We start from the raw sequence: 18,652 nt of genomic DNA on the forward strand, positions 1-18,652 counted from the left end.
TTAGCAATGTTCCAACCTATAGTCTTGTTCAGAGGAATTGTTTGACAGTTTTAAAGACATTTGCCCCTGTGTCTGTATAATTAATACAAAGCTAGCACCAGCAACAGTTTAACTCAGCTTAGCTTAGCTTAGCTCAGCTTAACTTAGTTTAGCTCAGTTTAGCTTAGTTTAGCTTAGTTTAGCTTATCTTCATTTAAAGGTCCCCTATTATCCTGTTGGTAACACTTTGGTTTGAGCCCTGTTTCAAAAGAGTTGATTCTGGGTCTGTTACTTTAGAAGAAAATAAGGTGCCACTCCCCACGCTCTCTGCGAGATATTTGGTTAAAAAACCCACAATGGTGCTCTAGGAGGAGATTCAGGTGATAAGGTGCAGGGCGGCAGTTACCTTGGTTGGTTATCGGCTAATGGTTACAAAAGCCAAAACATCGTTATGACATCATAAAGTGTCCAAAATCTGATCAGAGCGAATCTTTTTTCTTGAAACATTCAGAATCTCTTTACACAGAGGGAACAGATGTTTATGTATAAAAGACATGAAAAAGGGGATTTTGCATAATAGGTGACCTTTAATGACCAGTAACAGTGGGGAACGGCTAGCGTGTCTCTGTCCACATTAAACAACACTGTGTCAGATTCTTGGTGTTGATTTTGTTACTTTAGGGTAGAGCCAGGCTAGCTTTTTTCCTCCACTAAGCTGAGCTAAACGGCGGCTGTTGATGGTTTATACAGATGTATCAATCCTCCTCTCAGCATGAAAAGGATGTTTCCCAAAATGTTGCTTGTGGAGCCTCGCAGCGGCGAAACCGTGCCGCGCCACACTAATGTATAATATATATATATATATTGTGTTTGTGTTTCCCAGTATTTGTGAGTCAGGGCCGTCCCTGGCCAACTTGAGGCCCCACGCAAAGTTAGATGCTGAGGCCCTCTGTTTCGTGAGCGTTGACGGGGGGGTTGGGGTGCTAGTGGAGCCTCGCAGCGGCGAAACCGTGCTGCGCCACACTATTAAACCGTGCTACGTGCTGCAGTGGAAATGCGCCATAATTGCGCCGCATAAACGCATAGGTGCGCCGCATTTGCGGCTCAGTTGAGGCTCAGTTGAGGCTCCCTCCGCAAGATGGCTCCCTCCGCAAGATGAGGCCCCTTCCGCGAGGTGAGGCCCCACGCAGTCTGCGTGATCTTCCTGTAGGAAGGGACGGCCCTGCCTATAGTATCTGTTTAATGCCTCACAGTTCAGAGATCTGACGAAAAGGCTACCATATGGCAAGAAAGGAAGGAGGGAGAGAGTGAGCAAGAGGGAAGGGGGGGTGGGGGGGAGTGGGGTTAAGCGTAAGGAAGCGAGAGGGACGAGAAGTATGAGCAGCGAGAGCATGGGGACGACAAAAAATAAATAAATAGTGACTAATGTATTATTTTCTTTTTTAAAAGAGTCAAAAAAATGTTTTCCAGGACACTATAGCCAACATTTCTCAAACAGGAGTAAACAGTGTATTTGTTCGGGACTATTTTCAGCTGCGGATAAATACTCTTTCTAAGCCCTAATGAGTACCTACTTACGGCTGCAGATCGGTGCATGTGGGATTGACTCAAAAATAAACAACAGTGCATATGTTTTAAATATTGTTTTACAATCAAGGTCTTATAAGATATAATAAGCTTTAGTGACACAGTATGCCTACTTGTAATTCAAATACTTTAGTTTTTTTATAGGATTTGTTTACATTTATAAAACGAAATATCTGCAAACTTAATATTAAACCCTAAAATGTATCTGCGCTCTTTTGGAGGTGAGTCCCCGTTATGTGACAGTGTGAACAGATTTATGTGCCCACAATGTCATTCATACATAAACACACACACACAGTCTCTCTCTCTCTCTTGCTCTCGCTCTTCAGCTCCCTCCCTCATTCTGGCTCTGTTGCCAAGGCTACCGTACAGCCTCTTGCTGCATATACCTAGACGAAGCTGCCGCCTGTGGATCTCTCTCTCTCCTCCTGGATACAAACAAAAGACAAACCCATCAGACTTTTATTCCTCTATTTCTCTTTCACACACATACACACACACATTTTGTCTCTCCTACCTTCACACACGTCCTCTCACTGTCAGTCTGTCTCCCTCTTACATGCAAACACACTCCTTCTCCTCCCAGACAGAGCAGCAGTAAAGGGATTGGCGCGGTTCTGGGTGTTTGGCTCCTGGTCTTTGGCTCAGAGGGAGCAGAGGGAGCAGAGCGGCAGATGGCGATGTGAAAACGGGCTCAGCCAGGTAAGAGGACTTATCCTAACCAGTCTTAAGGCTCTGGGTGAGCGAGTGTTCCAGCCTCTCCTCTGTCTCTCCCTCTGTCTCTCCTTCTTCCCCCTCTGTGGCTGTGCGACATGAGGTGAATACCAATTCCTCAGCAAAAGCCCCCGCGGTTCATATGGCTGCTGCGCTTTCCTGGCTGTGAAAAGGTAGGGATGTGGGATGTAGCCTCTGTGCCTTTTTTTGTTGTTGTGATTAAAACTGATCATTTGCCAACAGGTTGGCTCTTTGGTGCTATTCTGCGTGTTTCCCTTTCTCATCTTTTATTATTAAAAGCTTGATTTCCTCTGTGTTGTATCATGTCTCTGTGACAATGTGGGAGTTACCAGCGAGAGATGCAACAGTCCACCTCCCTGGGTGATTCATTACTAATCCTTCCTGCTCTGCACTGTGTGGTCGCTCTAGCTCACCGTAGCCATGTACGTGATATGAATGAGGTTTTGTCTTAGTATGAATGACTGCCAGAGAATGCCATTCCTGCACTGGTGTTTTGATGCAGTGCAATCATATAACACAACCCTTTGTCACCGGGAAATCCAAATATATCTCCAGCAAACTATAAATCAATTCGTTATGCAGCATTTCAATTATTCATACAGTATAGCTTAGGCTGAGTTGTAAGTGTATACATGCGTTAATGAATATTTTCTTTGAAATGCACCTGGAGCTGCTGCAAGACTGTATGTAAACAACAGAGATTATTGATTGTCTGTCTCTGTGATTATACAGGAGGCAGCTGCAGGTTTGCTGGATATTTAGTTCTAAGGTCATTGTGAGCTTATGTGTGTATCCATACCAAGATTTTATCCGTGCGAGTGTGTATGACAGAGAAAGGTTAACGAGGCAGGTCTTGGCCCTCGTGACTTTATCTCATGTTACCATCCCATCATCACTTTCAGTAATAGCTTCCTCTTACACCGTCTCCCTGCCACATTCAGCACTTCAACAACACACTCAATACTTCACTGTCGACAACCTTTTGATTCACCTAGAAACAAGAAAGATGCGGTATCTGAGATCCTTTACTGGAACTTCGGGGGGAAAGTGAAACACATCCTGAACATTTTTGACCGAACAGATACACTGGCAGATTCCGGAATGTCCATTAAAACGCAAGCCAGCTGTCCTTAAAAGAAACACAAACAACACCAGATTAATTCCCCTTGTCCCTGATTGCAGGGAAAGAGCTTTACACAGCTGTCAGCAGCCGGCCCTGTGGTTCTGCTTGGGTTTACTGTATGGCTCCGTACAGACTCAGCTGGATGTTGGGTGCTCTGAATGGACGCAGATCAATGGAAACACTACACACACACATACTCTATTTGAAGAATGAGGGGGTGGTCTTTGTAGGACCCAAAGACAGTATACTTTCAGTAGGGAATGAGGCTGAATCAGCTGTCAGGTTGGACTTATTTTCCATTAATTACATGATTGCACATGTTTCTCTTAGAATACCGTGTCAGACTGTTAAATTAGTTTTATATAAGTCAAATGTCTTTGCCTAAATACACTATTGAGCTATGCAGCTTCGTACAACAACTTTCTTTTGTGTTGTGATTGAGCTCCCCAACAATCAACAGGAACATTGTATCTCTTTCATAACAACCACCATCATTCTTTAAACCCACAAAACCTTATTTTGCAAGCCAAGTCTCAAAAGATACAAAATATGTTCGATAAAATGTGGAGAAACTTTGCAGAAAATAGTAAAAAGTAATGAAAAAGATATCTGGACCATGAACACTTTGAGGTTTTGCATCACGAATCCAACACTAAAACTGTGACTTTAGGCGATTTGAGATACATGCTTATCATTGAAGACGCCACAGTACTACAGGGATGTTACATAGAAAATGTAATTAAAGCATTTATTTTTATTTTGCTATCTTCCACCTCTGTAAATAAAATGTATTTCTGCAAGAATTCCTGGAAGCGAGAAATTATTTGATAAAGTTAACCTTTTAAAAACTTTATTTTAAAGGATTTCATTCTTTATTTGTTTCAGTTTGGTCAAAAGACATTTCTGTATTTGTAAAACCCCTTGTACAACTCTGGTAAATTGTAGCAAACAATTGAAGGAGCAAGCACTCAGCAGCAACAGAGAGCGATGGCAAAACAAAGATATTTGCCTCGAAGAATCAAAGCAAAGAGAGACAAAAAATGTTAGACAAACGTGAATGTGTTGTCAGTGCTCTCCCAGTGCAGATGTGTTTGGTTTTTCATTTTTCATTCAGGGTGTTTGCCAAAGTGTGTGAATGTTACAGTATGTTGGTTGCCACAGTTACCTAAACGCCAACCTCACTGCGTCATTGCCTCAGACAACCTTCACATAAAAAAGATTTGCTTTTCCTCCCATTCATCCCTCCATCACCTCATCCACCTGTCCATCCATTGTTTAGAGAAGGAGCTCTCTCAGCTTCTCTTATGAAACCCAAACTGTGTGTGATAGTGTGTGTGTGTGTGTGTGTGTGTGTGTGTGTGTGTGTGTGTGTGTGTGTGTGTGTGTGTGTGTGTGTGTGTGTGTGTGTGTGTGTGTGTGTGTGTGTGTGTGTGTGTGTGTGTGTGTGTGTGTGTGTGTGTGTACATCGTATGTGTGTGTACATTGAATGTATAAACGTTGCTATGACTACAGGCCGGGCATGCTGGCGTCATCACTTCAAAAACACCTTCGCAGCAAGCAAAGAGAGATAGAACACACACACACACACACACACAGCTCCTGCTACTGGTTTGGTCTCATATTCCGCTGAGCTCACCTCATTCGTTCAACAGGGTCCAGTGGCCCTGAAGGAGAGGAGGGGAGATGAGAGAGAGCGGGAGAGGAGAGGAGAGCAGAGAAGGCTCGACTTCATGCATACTGATTGGACCGGAGCAATCTGAATGTATTTGGGAGGGTGTCTGCTTAGCCCGTCTCGAATCATCCCCGCATCGTAGGGAGGGGACGAGAGGGAAAGAGAGGGAAAGATAATATTGATAGTTTACTGTGTCACCTAACATTACCATTCTCGGCTCATGAAAACACAACTCGGTGCTGACAAGAGTGCTTTATATGTATATGTCGCATTTATGTGCTTAAAGTGGGCATATCATGCATATGTTTAGGTTCAATCTTATATGTTTTGGTTCATACTGAATGTTTACATGCTTTAATGTTTAAAAAAAAAAAACACAAAATCGTTCTCAAACTCTCTTTCTGAATATATTTGTTTCACCCTTGGTCTTAAACGCGCCATTTTAGCACCTGTCTCTTTTTACAACCCTCTTGAATAAAAGGCCGGTCTGCTTGGCTTGCAAGAACAATTTCAAAGGTAGTTCACAAGCCATTGGTGGCAATACTCTAATGAGCCTGCATGTGACATAGAAGGGAAAGCCGAATCTGAATGACTTATTTGATCCCGTGTTTTCTGTTTTCCCACAACAAACTGAGTGGGTTGTCTTATTTCCAAGTTGTTCTGTTGGTACAGTATGCTCTCCATAAACCCAAATCTATGGGTTTTTGCACTGAAAAAGTGTGTTTTTCACATTATGTCTAATTTTATGTCCTGTCACTCTTTTTTATCTCTCTTTTCCTCTTTTTTTTAATGTAATGTTTGGCTGTTGGTTGTCTTCTGTCCTTCAGATTTGACTCTTCCACACAATGGCTGACAACGGCTGGTTGCCACAGGATACAGGATTTAACTTGATCATGTGATCTGACTCCCTCCCCCAGTTCCCTGCCATCTATCATACAGTAGGTGAGTCATGTGACAGGCTTTACTGGGTTTTTTATTCCACAAACCAACTGCAGTCATTTTTGTTGTTGGTTGGTAGTCATTGATGAAAAGTTGTTCCAAACTCACTCATGACCAATTTAGCCATCAGCAACACATTCAGTAAAAGTGATATTTGCACAAACACTACACCACCACCACTCTCACTGGCCCCCGCATTCACACATCCGCACACACACCACGTGGCGGTAATCAGCCAAATGTACAAAACACCTTTATTAATGGTTGAAGGACAAAAGAGCAGGGCGGAAAAGGGCTTTGAATACACTGCTGACTGATACAGAGTGTGTGTGTGTGTGTGTGTGTGTGTGTGTGTGTGTGTGTGTGTGTGTGTGTGTGTGTGTGTGTGTGTGTGTGTGTGTGTGTGTGTGTGTGTGTGTGTGTGTGTGTGTGTGTGTGTGTGTGTGTGTGTGTTGTCAGTGGATGATAATGCTCAGGACGGATGAGAGGGATGAGAGCCACTCTGTTGCTAAGGCGACGGACAGGGCTGTAAACACGCTACCCCTGACTCATCTCTCCACAATAGAGCCTCTCTCTCTCTCTCACACACACACACACACACACACACACGCACACACATACACACACACACACACACACACACACACACACACACACACACACGCACACACACACACACTCACACATACACACACACACAATAGAGTCCAATCTGAGGGAGACAAGAGGATCCGGAGATGAGAGCCACTCCAAGCTGCTTAGCTGTACATCTGAATAGGACTGTGGAATAAACGGAACTCTTTCTGTCATATACACGCTCATTTAAAAACACACAATCGGACAAACGCACACAACCTGACAAACACAGCTGGCACAAAATTGAACTAGAAATCAATATGTAGTTTTGTTTAATTTACTTCTGTGTCCTTGTGTTATAAGCAAAGCCACAAAGACTAAAAACATTATAGAAAGTGTGTTTGCCTACCAAGACATTTGAATTGTCACGTTAACAGAAATAACTTTATTTTGAGAAATTGTCCGTGTGTTCAATTTTGTTTCACGCAGGGTGTAATATGGTCTACCACCATATGAAGGTCTTCAAAACAGTGTAAAACCATAAAGCAACACTACCCACATTGGCCTTTTTGTGTTATAAGGTGTTAAAGCAGCAACTAAAGCAAACACTGTTTTTCATTTTAACAGTGTTTTGGACATTCTCACACGCCGTCTCTCAGTAGCATTCTGTACATGGCAAAACTCACAATAAAAACCCAGAAACAGAGTCAGAATCCAGCTGAAAAAGCCTTATGATCACCAAGGAATGACATATCAAATAACGTTATTCAACAGGAGGATCATGACCCGCCGGCTGAGCAGCTCCACCCGTTCCCACACCGAGGACTCCATCTTCCTGAGGCCAGAAGAGGACCCTGTCTGGCTGGATGAGCCCACTAAAACTGATCAAAAAGGCGATGGAGCCCGTAAAAAAGACGAGCTGAAAGACTGCAAAGATGGACTCGCAGGGGACCAAAGCCCTCAGGAAGAGGAAGTGATTATGCACAAGGTGTTCACGCTGGCGATTGAGATCTACTGCTGGGCTGCACTGTTTGTCGTCTCCCAGGTCACGGTATGTGAGTAAAGTAAAAGTGCATACAATCAAATCGAAAAAATATCTTATTTAGTTTTTACTTAAATGTCTTATTCAAAATAGGTTAGGGTTGAGCCTTCCTGTAATAACTTTGGTTTTCAGGATAGACCAGTATGAAGAATCCAGTAGCATCATTAGCAATGCATACCACCCTTTAGAAAAATGTATACTCTCTCGACTTGACCCTTATTTTTTCACATAGATGTTCTTATCACTTTGTCACATTCTCTAAAGTGCAGTGCCAGTGCACTTTATTATGGAAACATTATTGGGCTAGAATTAGACACCTCTTTGATATTCTTATTTTTGTCTCTGTTGACTTACTTTATCTGAAAGAAAGGGCCGGATCAACATTACCAAAGGCCAAAAAAAAAAGAGCCTTGTGAACGTGAACTTGATTATGACACCAGACCGCATGTGGTCTATATACATATTTTTATGCCTGTGTAATAGGCCATCTTCCTTATTTCTCAGTTTCTCTTTTCGCCTGAGAGCAGCCACAATGTGCCTGATTACCAGTGCATGAATGACTGAAGAGTTCACAGTGACAATCTCCCTTCCCTCCCTCCCTCTCTCCTCCCAGGGGTACTGGGTGTTTTTCGTGATGGAAGGAAACGGACCTCTCTCTTCCATTTACAAAGCCCTGCATATCATCGACTTCTACCTTGGCTTCATGCTACCCTGCGACCCGATTTTTGGAATGAATGTAAGTGTCATTACAGGATATGACCTCTAGAGCTGATTGTTTTGGAAAGAAACTTTAAAAAGTCATAATAATATATTGAATATAGTATTTTCTCCCTCTCTCTCTCTGCACTGCCTAGACCATGGTGTTGATGAGGGAGGTGGTAAACACCAAAGAGCACAACTGGATTGTCAATGGAACTGCAGGCATCGGCGTGGCCATCTGTGTCATAATGGTAAAAACTGACCATCAAAAAACATCTAAACATTTGCAATTTCTCCATGTTTGTTGGGTTTAGGTGGATGTTCAATCATAGTATTTTACCATTAAGTAACGTGACAGTCTTTGAAAGAAAGTAGATGGCTATATCCTTAAGTTATCATTATTCAAATTGGCTAGTTACTGTATTGGCTTATCTTTCTCCCACTTACCTCTCCCCAGGTCATTCACATGGTGCGTAAATGGTGTTATGGCACTGGCACTGGCTTTGGGTTGTTTGGAACAGTTTCGCGGGACATTGGTGACAGGCGTCAGTCTGTGAGCCGCCAGCCTTCCTTCACCCTGTCAGAGTGGACGGACGCTCAGGAGGACCTGATGGACATGGACACCGAGCCTCAGACGCCGGTCTTTGAAATGGGCTCTGACAACAGGATGGAGGGAGATGCCGCCACCCTCCTTGTCACCCCAGTGGGGCTTCAGGAGAGGCAAGTGATGACTGCAGAGTCCTGGGGAGAACTTTTGTAAATAAGATGACAAGAGTGACAAGGGCTGGGTATATTTTTAAAGAATAACAATACCAGTAAAAGTGACACTGAAACAATAATGTGTTACTTTTTCTTTCTACTTCATTAGAGTCCCCGTGGTTGCTAAATATGATCAAGTTAACTCGGAATCTTATTTTACCACAGGACAGATGAGTTATGAAGCCAAGTAACCATCCTAGAAAAAGGCACTGGTATCAGGAAGCGATTGGACTTACAGACCCTTCGTGGCTGTCTACCCTAAGGTTTTCTCCATGGTGTAGAAAGTGTTTTATTATAAAACACTTATTTTCAGTTCTTCCTGAATACTTTAGTATCTTTATGCATACTTTTTTTTATCAGACACTGTAACCATAGAGAATCACAATACTCTTGAACGTTTTGCGTTTCCGTGAAAAACATCCCGATTGACTTTACCACACCACAGAGACTGTAAAGGTTGTAGCTGCTGCGGTAGTTGGCAATAACGAAACACTTGCGGTGAATTCATGCAAGCAAAACTATACTTTGTTTTCTATATTCTGTTTGTATTTATACCTGGAATTGAGGAAGGTGTGTGCTGAATTCAGTTTGTCATTAAAATCCTTATTGCTCATAGAAGATGGGTAAACTCATATTGTACATTTATATGTATTTGTTTGATTCAACATGTTTCACACAGGAGAGGCTCCAACGTTTCCCTGACCTTGGACATGTGTTCCCCGGGCTGCACTGAGCCCTACGGCTACGGAGGCCAGCTCTCCCCCAGAGACCAGACGGCCAAGGAGTACCTCCGGCAGGGAACAAACAGTCTGACCCCTGCCATGCTACACGAACGGGCCATAGATGACCAGAGCCTGCAGGCAGAGTTCTATGTGAGCGCAGCAGCAACAGTAGCTCACCCACCTACACGTCTTCAGATTAACAGGGATGAACAGAGACTCACCGGAAAAGACGTGTACATACTGACACACACACAGGCACAAATGCACACACCCACACACACCAAGCGGAGCTCTGTACACACCCGTAAGCTTTTCCACTGTCTGTTGGTGGGCGAAGGAAGGATAGATACAGGCATATTTGCATACAAAAACCCATAGAGGATTTCAGTGTCTGCTGGAAGATGTGTTTTCAAGACAACACACAGGTTGTCCTTAGAATATTAATCAGGTACAACTAAAAAGCAGCCGTTTATATTGATGGGAAATGGATGACTTATGTATAACATTCATCACTAAGTCACGTAATGACTTAGTGATTACTTTTACTTTCTTACTGTTTTGTTGCCTTGTAGAAGGCATGGTTAGGATTTCCCCTCTGTTTCTGCAATGACTGATTGTTATTGCTCCCATTGTTGTGTGTTAATTGGCAGGAAACTCCCATGAACTTCGTGGACCCTAAAGAGTACAACTATCCAGGGCTGGTGAGAAAGAACCGCTACAAAACCATCTTACCCAGTGAGTAGGGCGGCACCACTAAGGAGGTTTTCACGTCAGGGACTGATGCGAGAACACTTGACTCCCATGTCCAGTTTGTTAATGTGTGTGTGAACACTGCAAAGCTTACACTTGAAAAGGCGGTCTCGAGTACAGTTTGTGTGTACTCGGGTAGGGTTTGTATCAGGTGTGAAAACCAACCGTACCAAAGAAGCAGAAGTGGACAGCTATTAAACATGAGTCGTCGTTTTTGAGTCATCTGCTCACCATCAGCCCAACAACCAGCGATTGCCTATGTACTTGTGCAGTGTAACACACACATTGTGCACGATCGCTGTGGCAGTGCAATGTCAAACCCACTTCATTTAAACTCAACAAAATCTAAATATACCTATTGTCTTTGGTAGGTCAATCCTTTTGCAACCATCACCATCTCTGGTTTGGTCATTAACAGAGTTAGTGAAAATATTCTACCTCTGAACAAAGAAGATCACCCCTCCCTGCCTTAGTTTTGGCCCACTTTACGAAAATAGAGACAACGTTAACAAATACTATGCTGAGCGGTGGGAGAGTGGAAAAGGTGTCTTACTGTACAAGGGCAGGGTAGGAATCAATCTTAACTTTAAATAAATCACTGTATCATGTATCACTTTAATTATTTTTGAATCAAGTCATCATCAGATCAGAAATGTTGTAAAAGATCTATCCCTGTGCACCACATACTCAAATTGACACACAGTAGACAAAAAAAACAAAAAAAAACAAGTAAAAAGACACAAACCAAACCAAAACTGAACAGTAAGATATTATACAATGAATTAGTATTTAAAGATTATTTCTCATCGTCGTTTGCTGTCACCTCTTTGAATTACAACCCATGCGTATCTCTTTTTCATGACAATCTTACACTGTCCACCTGCAGACACGCACAGCAGAGTGATCTTGAAGTCACAGGATGAAGACGATTTTCTCTCTACTTACATCAACGCTAATTATCTCAAAGTAAGTGCAAATGTGTGAATTTGTGGGCAAAATAGTTCCAAAGCAAAGTTCTGTGCAGTCACTGTTACCAGAATGTTTATGTTTGTGTGCGTCTGTGTGCAGGGTTATGGGGATGAAGATGACGAGTGTTCATACATTGCGACCCAGGGTCCCACCGTGAACACAGTGGGGGACTTCTGGAGGATGGTGTGGCAGGAGAGATGCCCGATCATAGTGATGATTACCAACCTGGAGGAGAAAAACGAGGTCAGTGCAAAGCGATGGTGATGATGATGATGATGACGATGATGATGTTGATGATGATGATGAATTGATGATCCACTAATGAATTCATTGACAGATAAGTTAGTAATGAGTTGATAAAAACATGAGTGTTCATTGTGTCCTGTAGAAATGCGCTGAGTACTGGCCTGAGGACACTGTGACCCATGAGGGCATTGAGATCACCGTTGTCACGGTAACCCAGGAGGATGACTACAGTCTGAGGGTGTTTACTTTGAAGGTAAGACACAGGAAGACAGGTAATATGTTCCACAAAAAGGTTGAATAGGCTATGGTGTACAAGATAGCTCAACAATTGAAGGGTCAGTTTAACCCTCAAGGGTCAAAGCCCTTTTTTCGAATATTTGGGTTGCCTTGGCTTTTTAAAAAAAAGCTTTTAAAACATGAACCCTGTGCTGCACAATCAAGTAATATGCATATTTTAAGTCTTGGTGACCATGGGGAACAAATTAAATATTTCAAAGTACAAAATCAATATGTATCTACAATATTTACAAAAAGGTCTTGCCGTTATTATATCAACAATGTGAGTTGTGCCATTCCTCAAAGCAGTTTCTGTCAGGTGGAAGACAGAGGGCCACACCACACCGTCTACACCTCCAGGGGGGGCACTGGCTGGCCGGCATGGTCTGCCTACAAAAAAAAGAAAAGTGCTGATCACATTGGAAATGGGAATAATATGTCACACATCCATCAGTGTCGTGGAAATATGACTGTTTTATACAGAAAGGGCAATAATATATATATTTTTTTTATCTATATGTTCTATCTATTTTTGCTGCAGTTATTATTGTCCTTACTGTATAAAAAAGGCGTATTTCCAAGACACTGATGGCTGTGACATATTATTCCCTTACGCATGTCCACTGTGATCAGCGGACTCCATGCAATGCTTCATGGGATGCAAAATTAGATCTATAATCTTTATCTAACTAGTAAAACTACTAAAAAAATCTACTTCCATCATGGATACATGTTCATAAAATGCATCCATTGTTTGTTTATACGCTTCTTAGAATCTCTAAAAAAAAACATTGTTTTTCTAGAATAGATTCCAAATCGCCTGAAAATGGTACAAGCAGCGTAGACCTCAGAGGGTTAAACCAATTACAAAAATACTGTTGTAGCATTCATCTCAAGTGGTATCTATTAGGTTTCTTTTTTCATTTAAAATAGGTGGTTGTTATTCTATTAATTGTGCTAACCGTATTGTTTAAAAGTTTTAAAAACCTAACTAGGACTCTATACAGCCTACATGCTAGCAGTGACTATGCTAACATGCAGATGTTTAGCAGGTATGTTACCATATGCATCATCTATTCTAGTGTGCTAGTAAGCAATTAACACAAAGTACAGATGGGACTGATTCAAAGTTCATTAGTTTGTGTAAGAGGAAAAGTTCAGGGATCACTAAGATTCATCCTGAGGGGAACATGAATGTCTTTGGGCTCCCCACCTCATGGCAATCCATCCAATAGTTATCAAAATGTAAACTTCATGGTCGCTCTGGAGGAAAAGGATAGAGGATGACCAAAGGCATTATGATTCATCATCTATGCATCAAGCGCTAGCCTCGTCCATTGTGTGCCGTAAATAGAGCCTTGATTTTTCCTGGGAGATCGCGACCCAGAGTCAGATAGATTTGCTTAGTGACAGCAAGGCTCATAGGTGATCTAAATGCCGATGGTGTCATTATTCTAGAGCTATTACAATGTCCAACTTTCATAATGATAAGTTAAAGCAAATAGGTGGTCACTTTAATATAAGAACGTAGTATGGGAATATAAAGTTAAGTCGTGAAGAGGTGTCTGCCTTGATCTTCTCAAACAGACTAATCACACGTTTGTTGGGCAATGGTTTATCCAACTGGTAGCTATACTATTCAGTTCATTTTCTCATGGTTTATATTGAGTTTGGGGTCATGGTGCCATTAGCACTTAGCAAGCCAAACATGATAATTCAGTAAATGGAACCTGATTTTGATTACCAAGCACCAGGGGATCATTATATAAAGTGCTTAAAAGCCTGATGTTTTTGTTGTTTACCTGTTTGATTAATGATTACTGTCGAAATTACCCTCTGGGAATAGAGACCCCTGATGGATTTGATTATGTTACAGTATATGAAAGGGATGGACTATGTAAGCTCTTTTTTTATAACCCTCACTCTTTTTTTGCTGTCATGTTCTGCGTTCATTGTTGTCGTAGCAACTAACACCAAGGTAACAATTTGGGTATGCATGCAAATAAAATGGCTGATCAGAAATCAGTCTCAGCGTGTCTGTCTCAGGTACGTGTGTGCGCTACATGATCACATTTGTATTTGAATGCCTGAATGCCAGTCTGTGTGTGTGTTTATGTTAATGTGTGTGTGTTTGCCAGTGTGAGGGGGAAGAGCGCAGTCTGCGGCAGTACTGGTACACCTCGTGGCCTGATCAGAAGACTCCAGACAAGGCTCCACCTCTTCTGGAACTGGTGCAGGAAGTGGAAAGGGCTCGAGAGGAAGCCCCGCCCTCCAGTGGCCCGATAATTGTCCACTGCAGGTACAAAAGCTTATTTATGATATAGGGACAACTAAGGGTGATACGTTTGTCAAAAAGTAAAACAATGTTTAATATAGGCTATACATGCAAAGGGGAAACTGCCCAGTTTCATATCAGAGGGAACACTTGTTACTGCTGCCCTTTGGCCCTTTGGCATCAAATGAATGGGATCATTGCTAATCAATACAGCAATCCATTTTCTCCTGCGTCCCTTTACCCGTCCAACTTGTTGCCCTTAGTGCTGGAATTGGACGAACTGGCTGCTTCATCGCCACCTCCATCCTGTGCAAGCAGCTGAGGACTGAGGGTGCGGTGGACATCCTGAGAACCACCTGCCAGCTCCGTCTGGACAGGTGAGATTTGCTTATCCGTTATCTATGCTCATGTCTATCTTTAGTTCTTGGCATGAAATCGTTTTGTTTATGGAAAAAGAGCCTTGTTGACGTAGATCCACCTGATCTGGATTCAAATCACTGGGAGCTAAAGATGGATTGGTTTAACCAAAATAGAACTGCTGTAAACATCTTAATATGCATAGGACTATTAACCAGTGTGTTATGGCACTTAAAGATATGATATGTAACATTTGACATTATTGTCTACGTACAATTTACCATATGTTTCCAACAATATATAAACCTAGAATTCCATCATTTTAATCAAGGTAACCTTCCACGTCCATTTCGTTTGGTCACAAGTATTGGTGATTATTTATGCCAGAAAATGGCAGGATTTTACATTTTATCCAGTTTGAAGCCGCATTTTTATGAATCAATTTAAATGTTGGTCCTTTAAAATTAAATACTTAACCTGGAAAAAAGTTTTTAGTTAGAGTTAATAGAGAAGCAAGCTGAGCAGCGTTGGAGAAGCTCTGATTTTTTTATGTGAAACTGCTTTAAATTGTTTTACCTGTGTTAATAACCTAGTCTGTTTGTTTTGGAGAGTAGAAGACACTCACTCCCAGGATCCCACACTCCTTCACAAAGTCATTAATCTCTGTCTTTGTTTATCGAATTGATTGAGAGACCCCTAGTGGCCGGCATACATATCACATGTTGAGGTAAAATGCATTGTATTGATACTCGGCTGATAAAAATAAAGGGCAATTCCTGAATTTTTTTGTTGAGATGGCCAAGATTGTAAGATTGTCAGCGAATCAGTAATGCCTGTACACACTTTAGATACAAATCTGTCATTTTGATGATAATGTTGATATTACACTGTATTAATGACAATTTGTATTGGACGACACAATTCTTTGCAAAAATTCACTGCAAAGCATTGAATAGTTATTGAGATATCTCTGTCTGGAACAAAGTGATAGACTGACTGACTGACCATTGTGTGTGTGTTTCTTTCTGTGTATGTTTCTCAGGGGTGGGATGATCCAGACGGGCGAGCAGTACCAGTTTGTGCATCACGTCCTTAGCCTGTACGAGAAGCAGCAGTCTCACACTGCTGAGGAGTAGAGTGAGCGTACAGCAACACCCAGACCGAGACACACCACTGTACACTGTACCACCTCTGGTGGTACGCACCACTGTACCTAGCATCATCTCAATCTCACCCTTTAACAAGGTCAAACTATGTTAATCTCTTCACCCAAGACAGGCCCGCTCAGACAGGACTGCATGGCTGACATGAAATCTGTGCTTACTGTATGTCTTGGAGCAGAACAAACAAAGGGAGGTGGAATTGGAAATAGCCCCCCCGAAAATCCTGTTCACACAAAATAATCCAAGCCCGCACTTCTGACATAATTTCAGTCCTGCTGAGATTTTATTATCACGTAACTGTTAATAAGTTTCAGTCATCATGGCCTCTTTTAGTAATTAGGCCCCCTCAGATACTGTCTGTACAGTTATAAAATATTGAACTGGACCTAAAGTATAATCAGTCTCTTAAAGTTGGTTTCAATAAAAAAGGGACTCTACGTGCCAGCATAATTCAAATCTACAGAAATTATCATGCCAGCCTAAAAACAAACACTATAAGATATAAATTAACCAGCATCCTTTTTCATTGACCATCACTGACCCTCAATTTCAATGTTATTTAAAAAAATCATTACAGAAGGCCTGTTTCAACTGCTGATTCGTACAGGAGCCACCTCATTTTCAGGTTGCATGGTGTTAAGTGTTCATTAAAGGCATGTGCAATGTTATGGAACATAGGAATGTATAACAATTAGGTTTTTAATTAACTAATTATGATTTCTGTGCAATCTACAGTATTACAGTTTTACCATGCTGCCCGTGCAGTCCTCATGGCTCATGATGTTTACAGCAAACAACTCCTACATTAAGGCCTCATAGACGTACACTCAGAGGCATCACAGAGCCAGGGACACTGAGGGGACAGTGGCTTGAAATAGAATCAGACAGTCAGAAAAATCAATGCACAGCCTAATCAAAGCTCTGGAGAATCTGGCATGTAGACGAGGGAAAGTGTAATGCAGAGTAAAGCAAAAATGTTGCGACAAAAAAAAAGTTACATAAATTGATGAACGGTGGTCCCCTACACCTAATCCTCTTGTAAATGTCCCATTACTTTCATGATCGGCCTCAGAGTTCCATGATCTGTGATACCTCTGCTTTCAACAGTAGCTTGAACACATCTCTGAAGTAAGAAGCCCATGATTGTTGTAAAGACAGGCCAGGCCTAATCTGTATGAAGCACAATAGACCAACTAAGGTTGTCTCTGATGTTCAGCTGTAAAAGTTCCTTTTTTTTCTCCGTATTGTGTTTTGATTGTGTTGAGTTTAATGGATTGCATGTGCTGTATGGGACTCCATAGGTCCACAATCAAAGCGACGTGATTGGTTGTCCTGCTTTTTGTTGTGTAAAAGGGTTTAAGCCTATTATATTGCTTGCTCTCGGCCAATGCTTTTGATACAGTTTGCTTTTGTGAAACCAACCAGAGATATTTTTAGAACATTTTGATACAATCCTTTCGAGTAGATGCCTTGTGTATATTTCCGTTTACACCATGATGGAATGTAGCTCATACTGTGGATCAAACCATCGGTTTATATTGCAAGATTTGACAGAACAAAATGTGACAACTACCTAAGTTACCTTACAGTACAGAAAATAAGTAGATTATGTTCGGTCTTCAGTATTATTACTTTATGCCTTTAGGCTTTGCTTTAATATGCTTTGCTTTCTGTGTATGTTTTTATCTTTTTTTCTTTGAGAATTTTACCTCAGACTGAGCTTTTACCCAGTCTCCAATCGATTCCATCTGTGACTGTAGGCCACTCTCAGTTGACAACACGAGAAATAATTGCTATGTGTAAGGCAGCTAAAACAGTGAAGACAGTTTTCTATGTAACAAACATCACAATCAATCAACTTCTATCTTGACTTAATGCATCAGATCAACAGTCAGGAACATTATCAGAGGATGGAGTTAATTGTGCGGGCTCGGACCAATTTATAAACATCAAATCAACTAGCAAATTAAACTGCCAAAATGACCTTTTACAGGAAAATACGACTGGGACTGATAAGAAAAGCTACAATCTGCTGTCAGACTTTTGACATATTCCTCTGATAATGTTCAGCTTACTCAAATGACAAGCTTTTATTTTGAGTGCTTGTTTGCAATGCTTACATGGTCCTCCTCTGATGATCAAAAATGGGCATGACAAAATAGCCAAACAGTCAGACATACAACCAACCAGCAATCAGTATTCCTCTCCCCTGCTACAGTATGGCTTTAAGTTGTGAGTTTTTGCATCCAAATAAAGGTAGATTTTCATGAATCTGTGTTGCTGTTTCTCTTACTCTCAATCACACAAATACAAGTCCATTTAAACCATAGCACCAAGCTATTTACTATGGTTCTAAATAAACAAATATTAAGCTTGTAATAAGATTGTTTGTTGCCCAAAGCTATGTTGGCTTTGTGTCGAGCTGAGAAATGTGACATATAATCACTTAATTTGCCTGCAGAAATATTCTCCCTTGCATCACAAAGTGCAGTTAAATATTCCTACCACTAGGTGTCAGTGTATGCAATATGAATAGCTTTTACACCCTGCATTTGTCTGCTCATTCAGTAACACATATAGCTGGCAGAGCAACAGAACAAAGGCTTTCAATCAAACAAAAGACAATTTATGATACTGAATTCCAACACCCAGCACCCACTTATTACAACTGCCTTACTCAATGGTTAGTACCAATGCGACACTGCAGATAAAGCTATTTACATTTTTGTAAACAGAGACTAAAAAGGAATAGATTTTTGCAAAAATATTATTGATCTAGTTCT

The 18,652-nt window shown here is 41.5% G+C and overlaps 1 protein-coding gene across 2 annotated transcripts; it reads left to right on the plus strand.

Annotated features, from left to right (window-relative positions):
• Positions 1-1,970: 1,970 nt before the first annotated feature.
• On the plus strand, positions 1,971-18,140 carry ptpn5 (protein tyrosine phosphatase non-receptor type 5). 2 transcript variants are annotated; one of them, XM_034142113.1, is made up of 14 exons: positions 1,971-2,268; positions 5,924-6,038; positions 7,386-7,662; positions 8,267-8,389; positions 8,508-8,603; positions 8,810-9,072; positions 9,791-9,983; positions 10,484-10,568; positions 11,470-11,549; positions 11,652-11,795; positions 11,941-12,051; positions 14,213-14,373; positions 14,613-14,726; positions 15,749-18,140. In XM_034142113.1, the coding sequence occupies exons 3-14, from the start codon at positions 7,393-7,395 to the stop codon at positions 15,840-15,842; spliced, it is 1,734 nt and encodes a 577-aa protein (XP_033998004.1). In that variant the 5' UTR covers positions 1,971-2,268; positions 5,924-6,038; positions 7,386-7,392; the 3' UTR covers positions 15,843-18,140. The 2 variants fall into 2 exon arrangements, with proteins under 2 accessions (XP_033998004.1, XP_033998005.1); XM_034142114.1 differs by having other exon boundaries at positions 5,924-6,034.
• The last annotated feature ends 512 nt before the right edge of the window (positions 18,141-18,652 follow it).

This window comes from Trematomus bernacchii, unplaced genomic scaffold (assembly GCF_902827165.1).
Source record: "Trematomus bernacchii unplaced genomic scaffold, fTreBer1.1, whole genome shotgun sequence".
NCBI classification, from domain to species: Eukaryota; Metazoa; Chordata; class Actinopteri; order Perciformes; family Nototheniidae; genus Trematomus; species Trematomus bernacchii.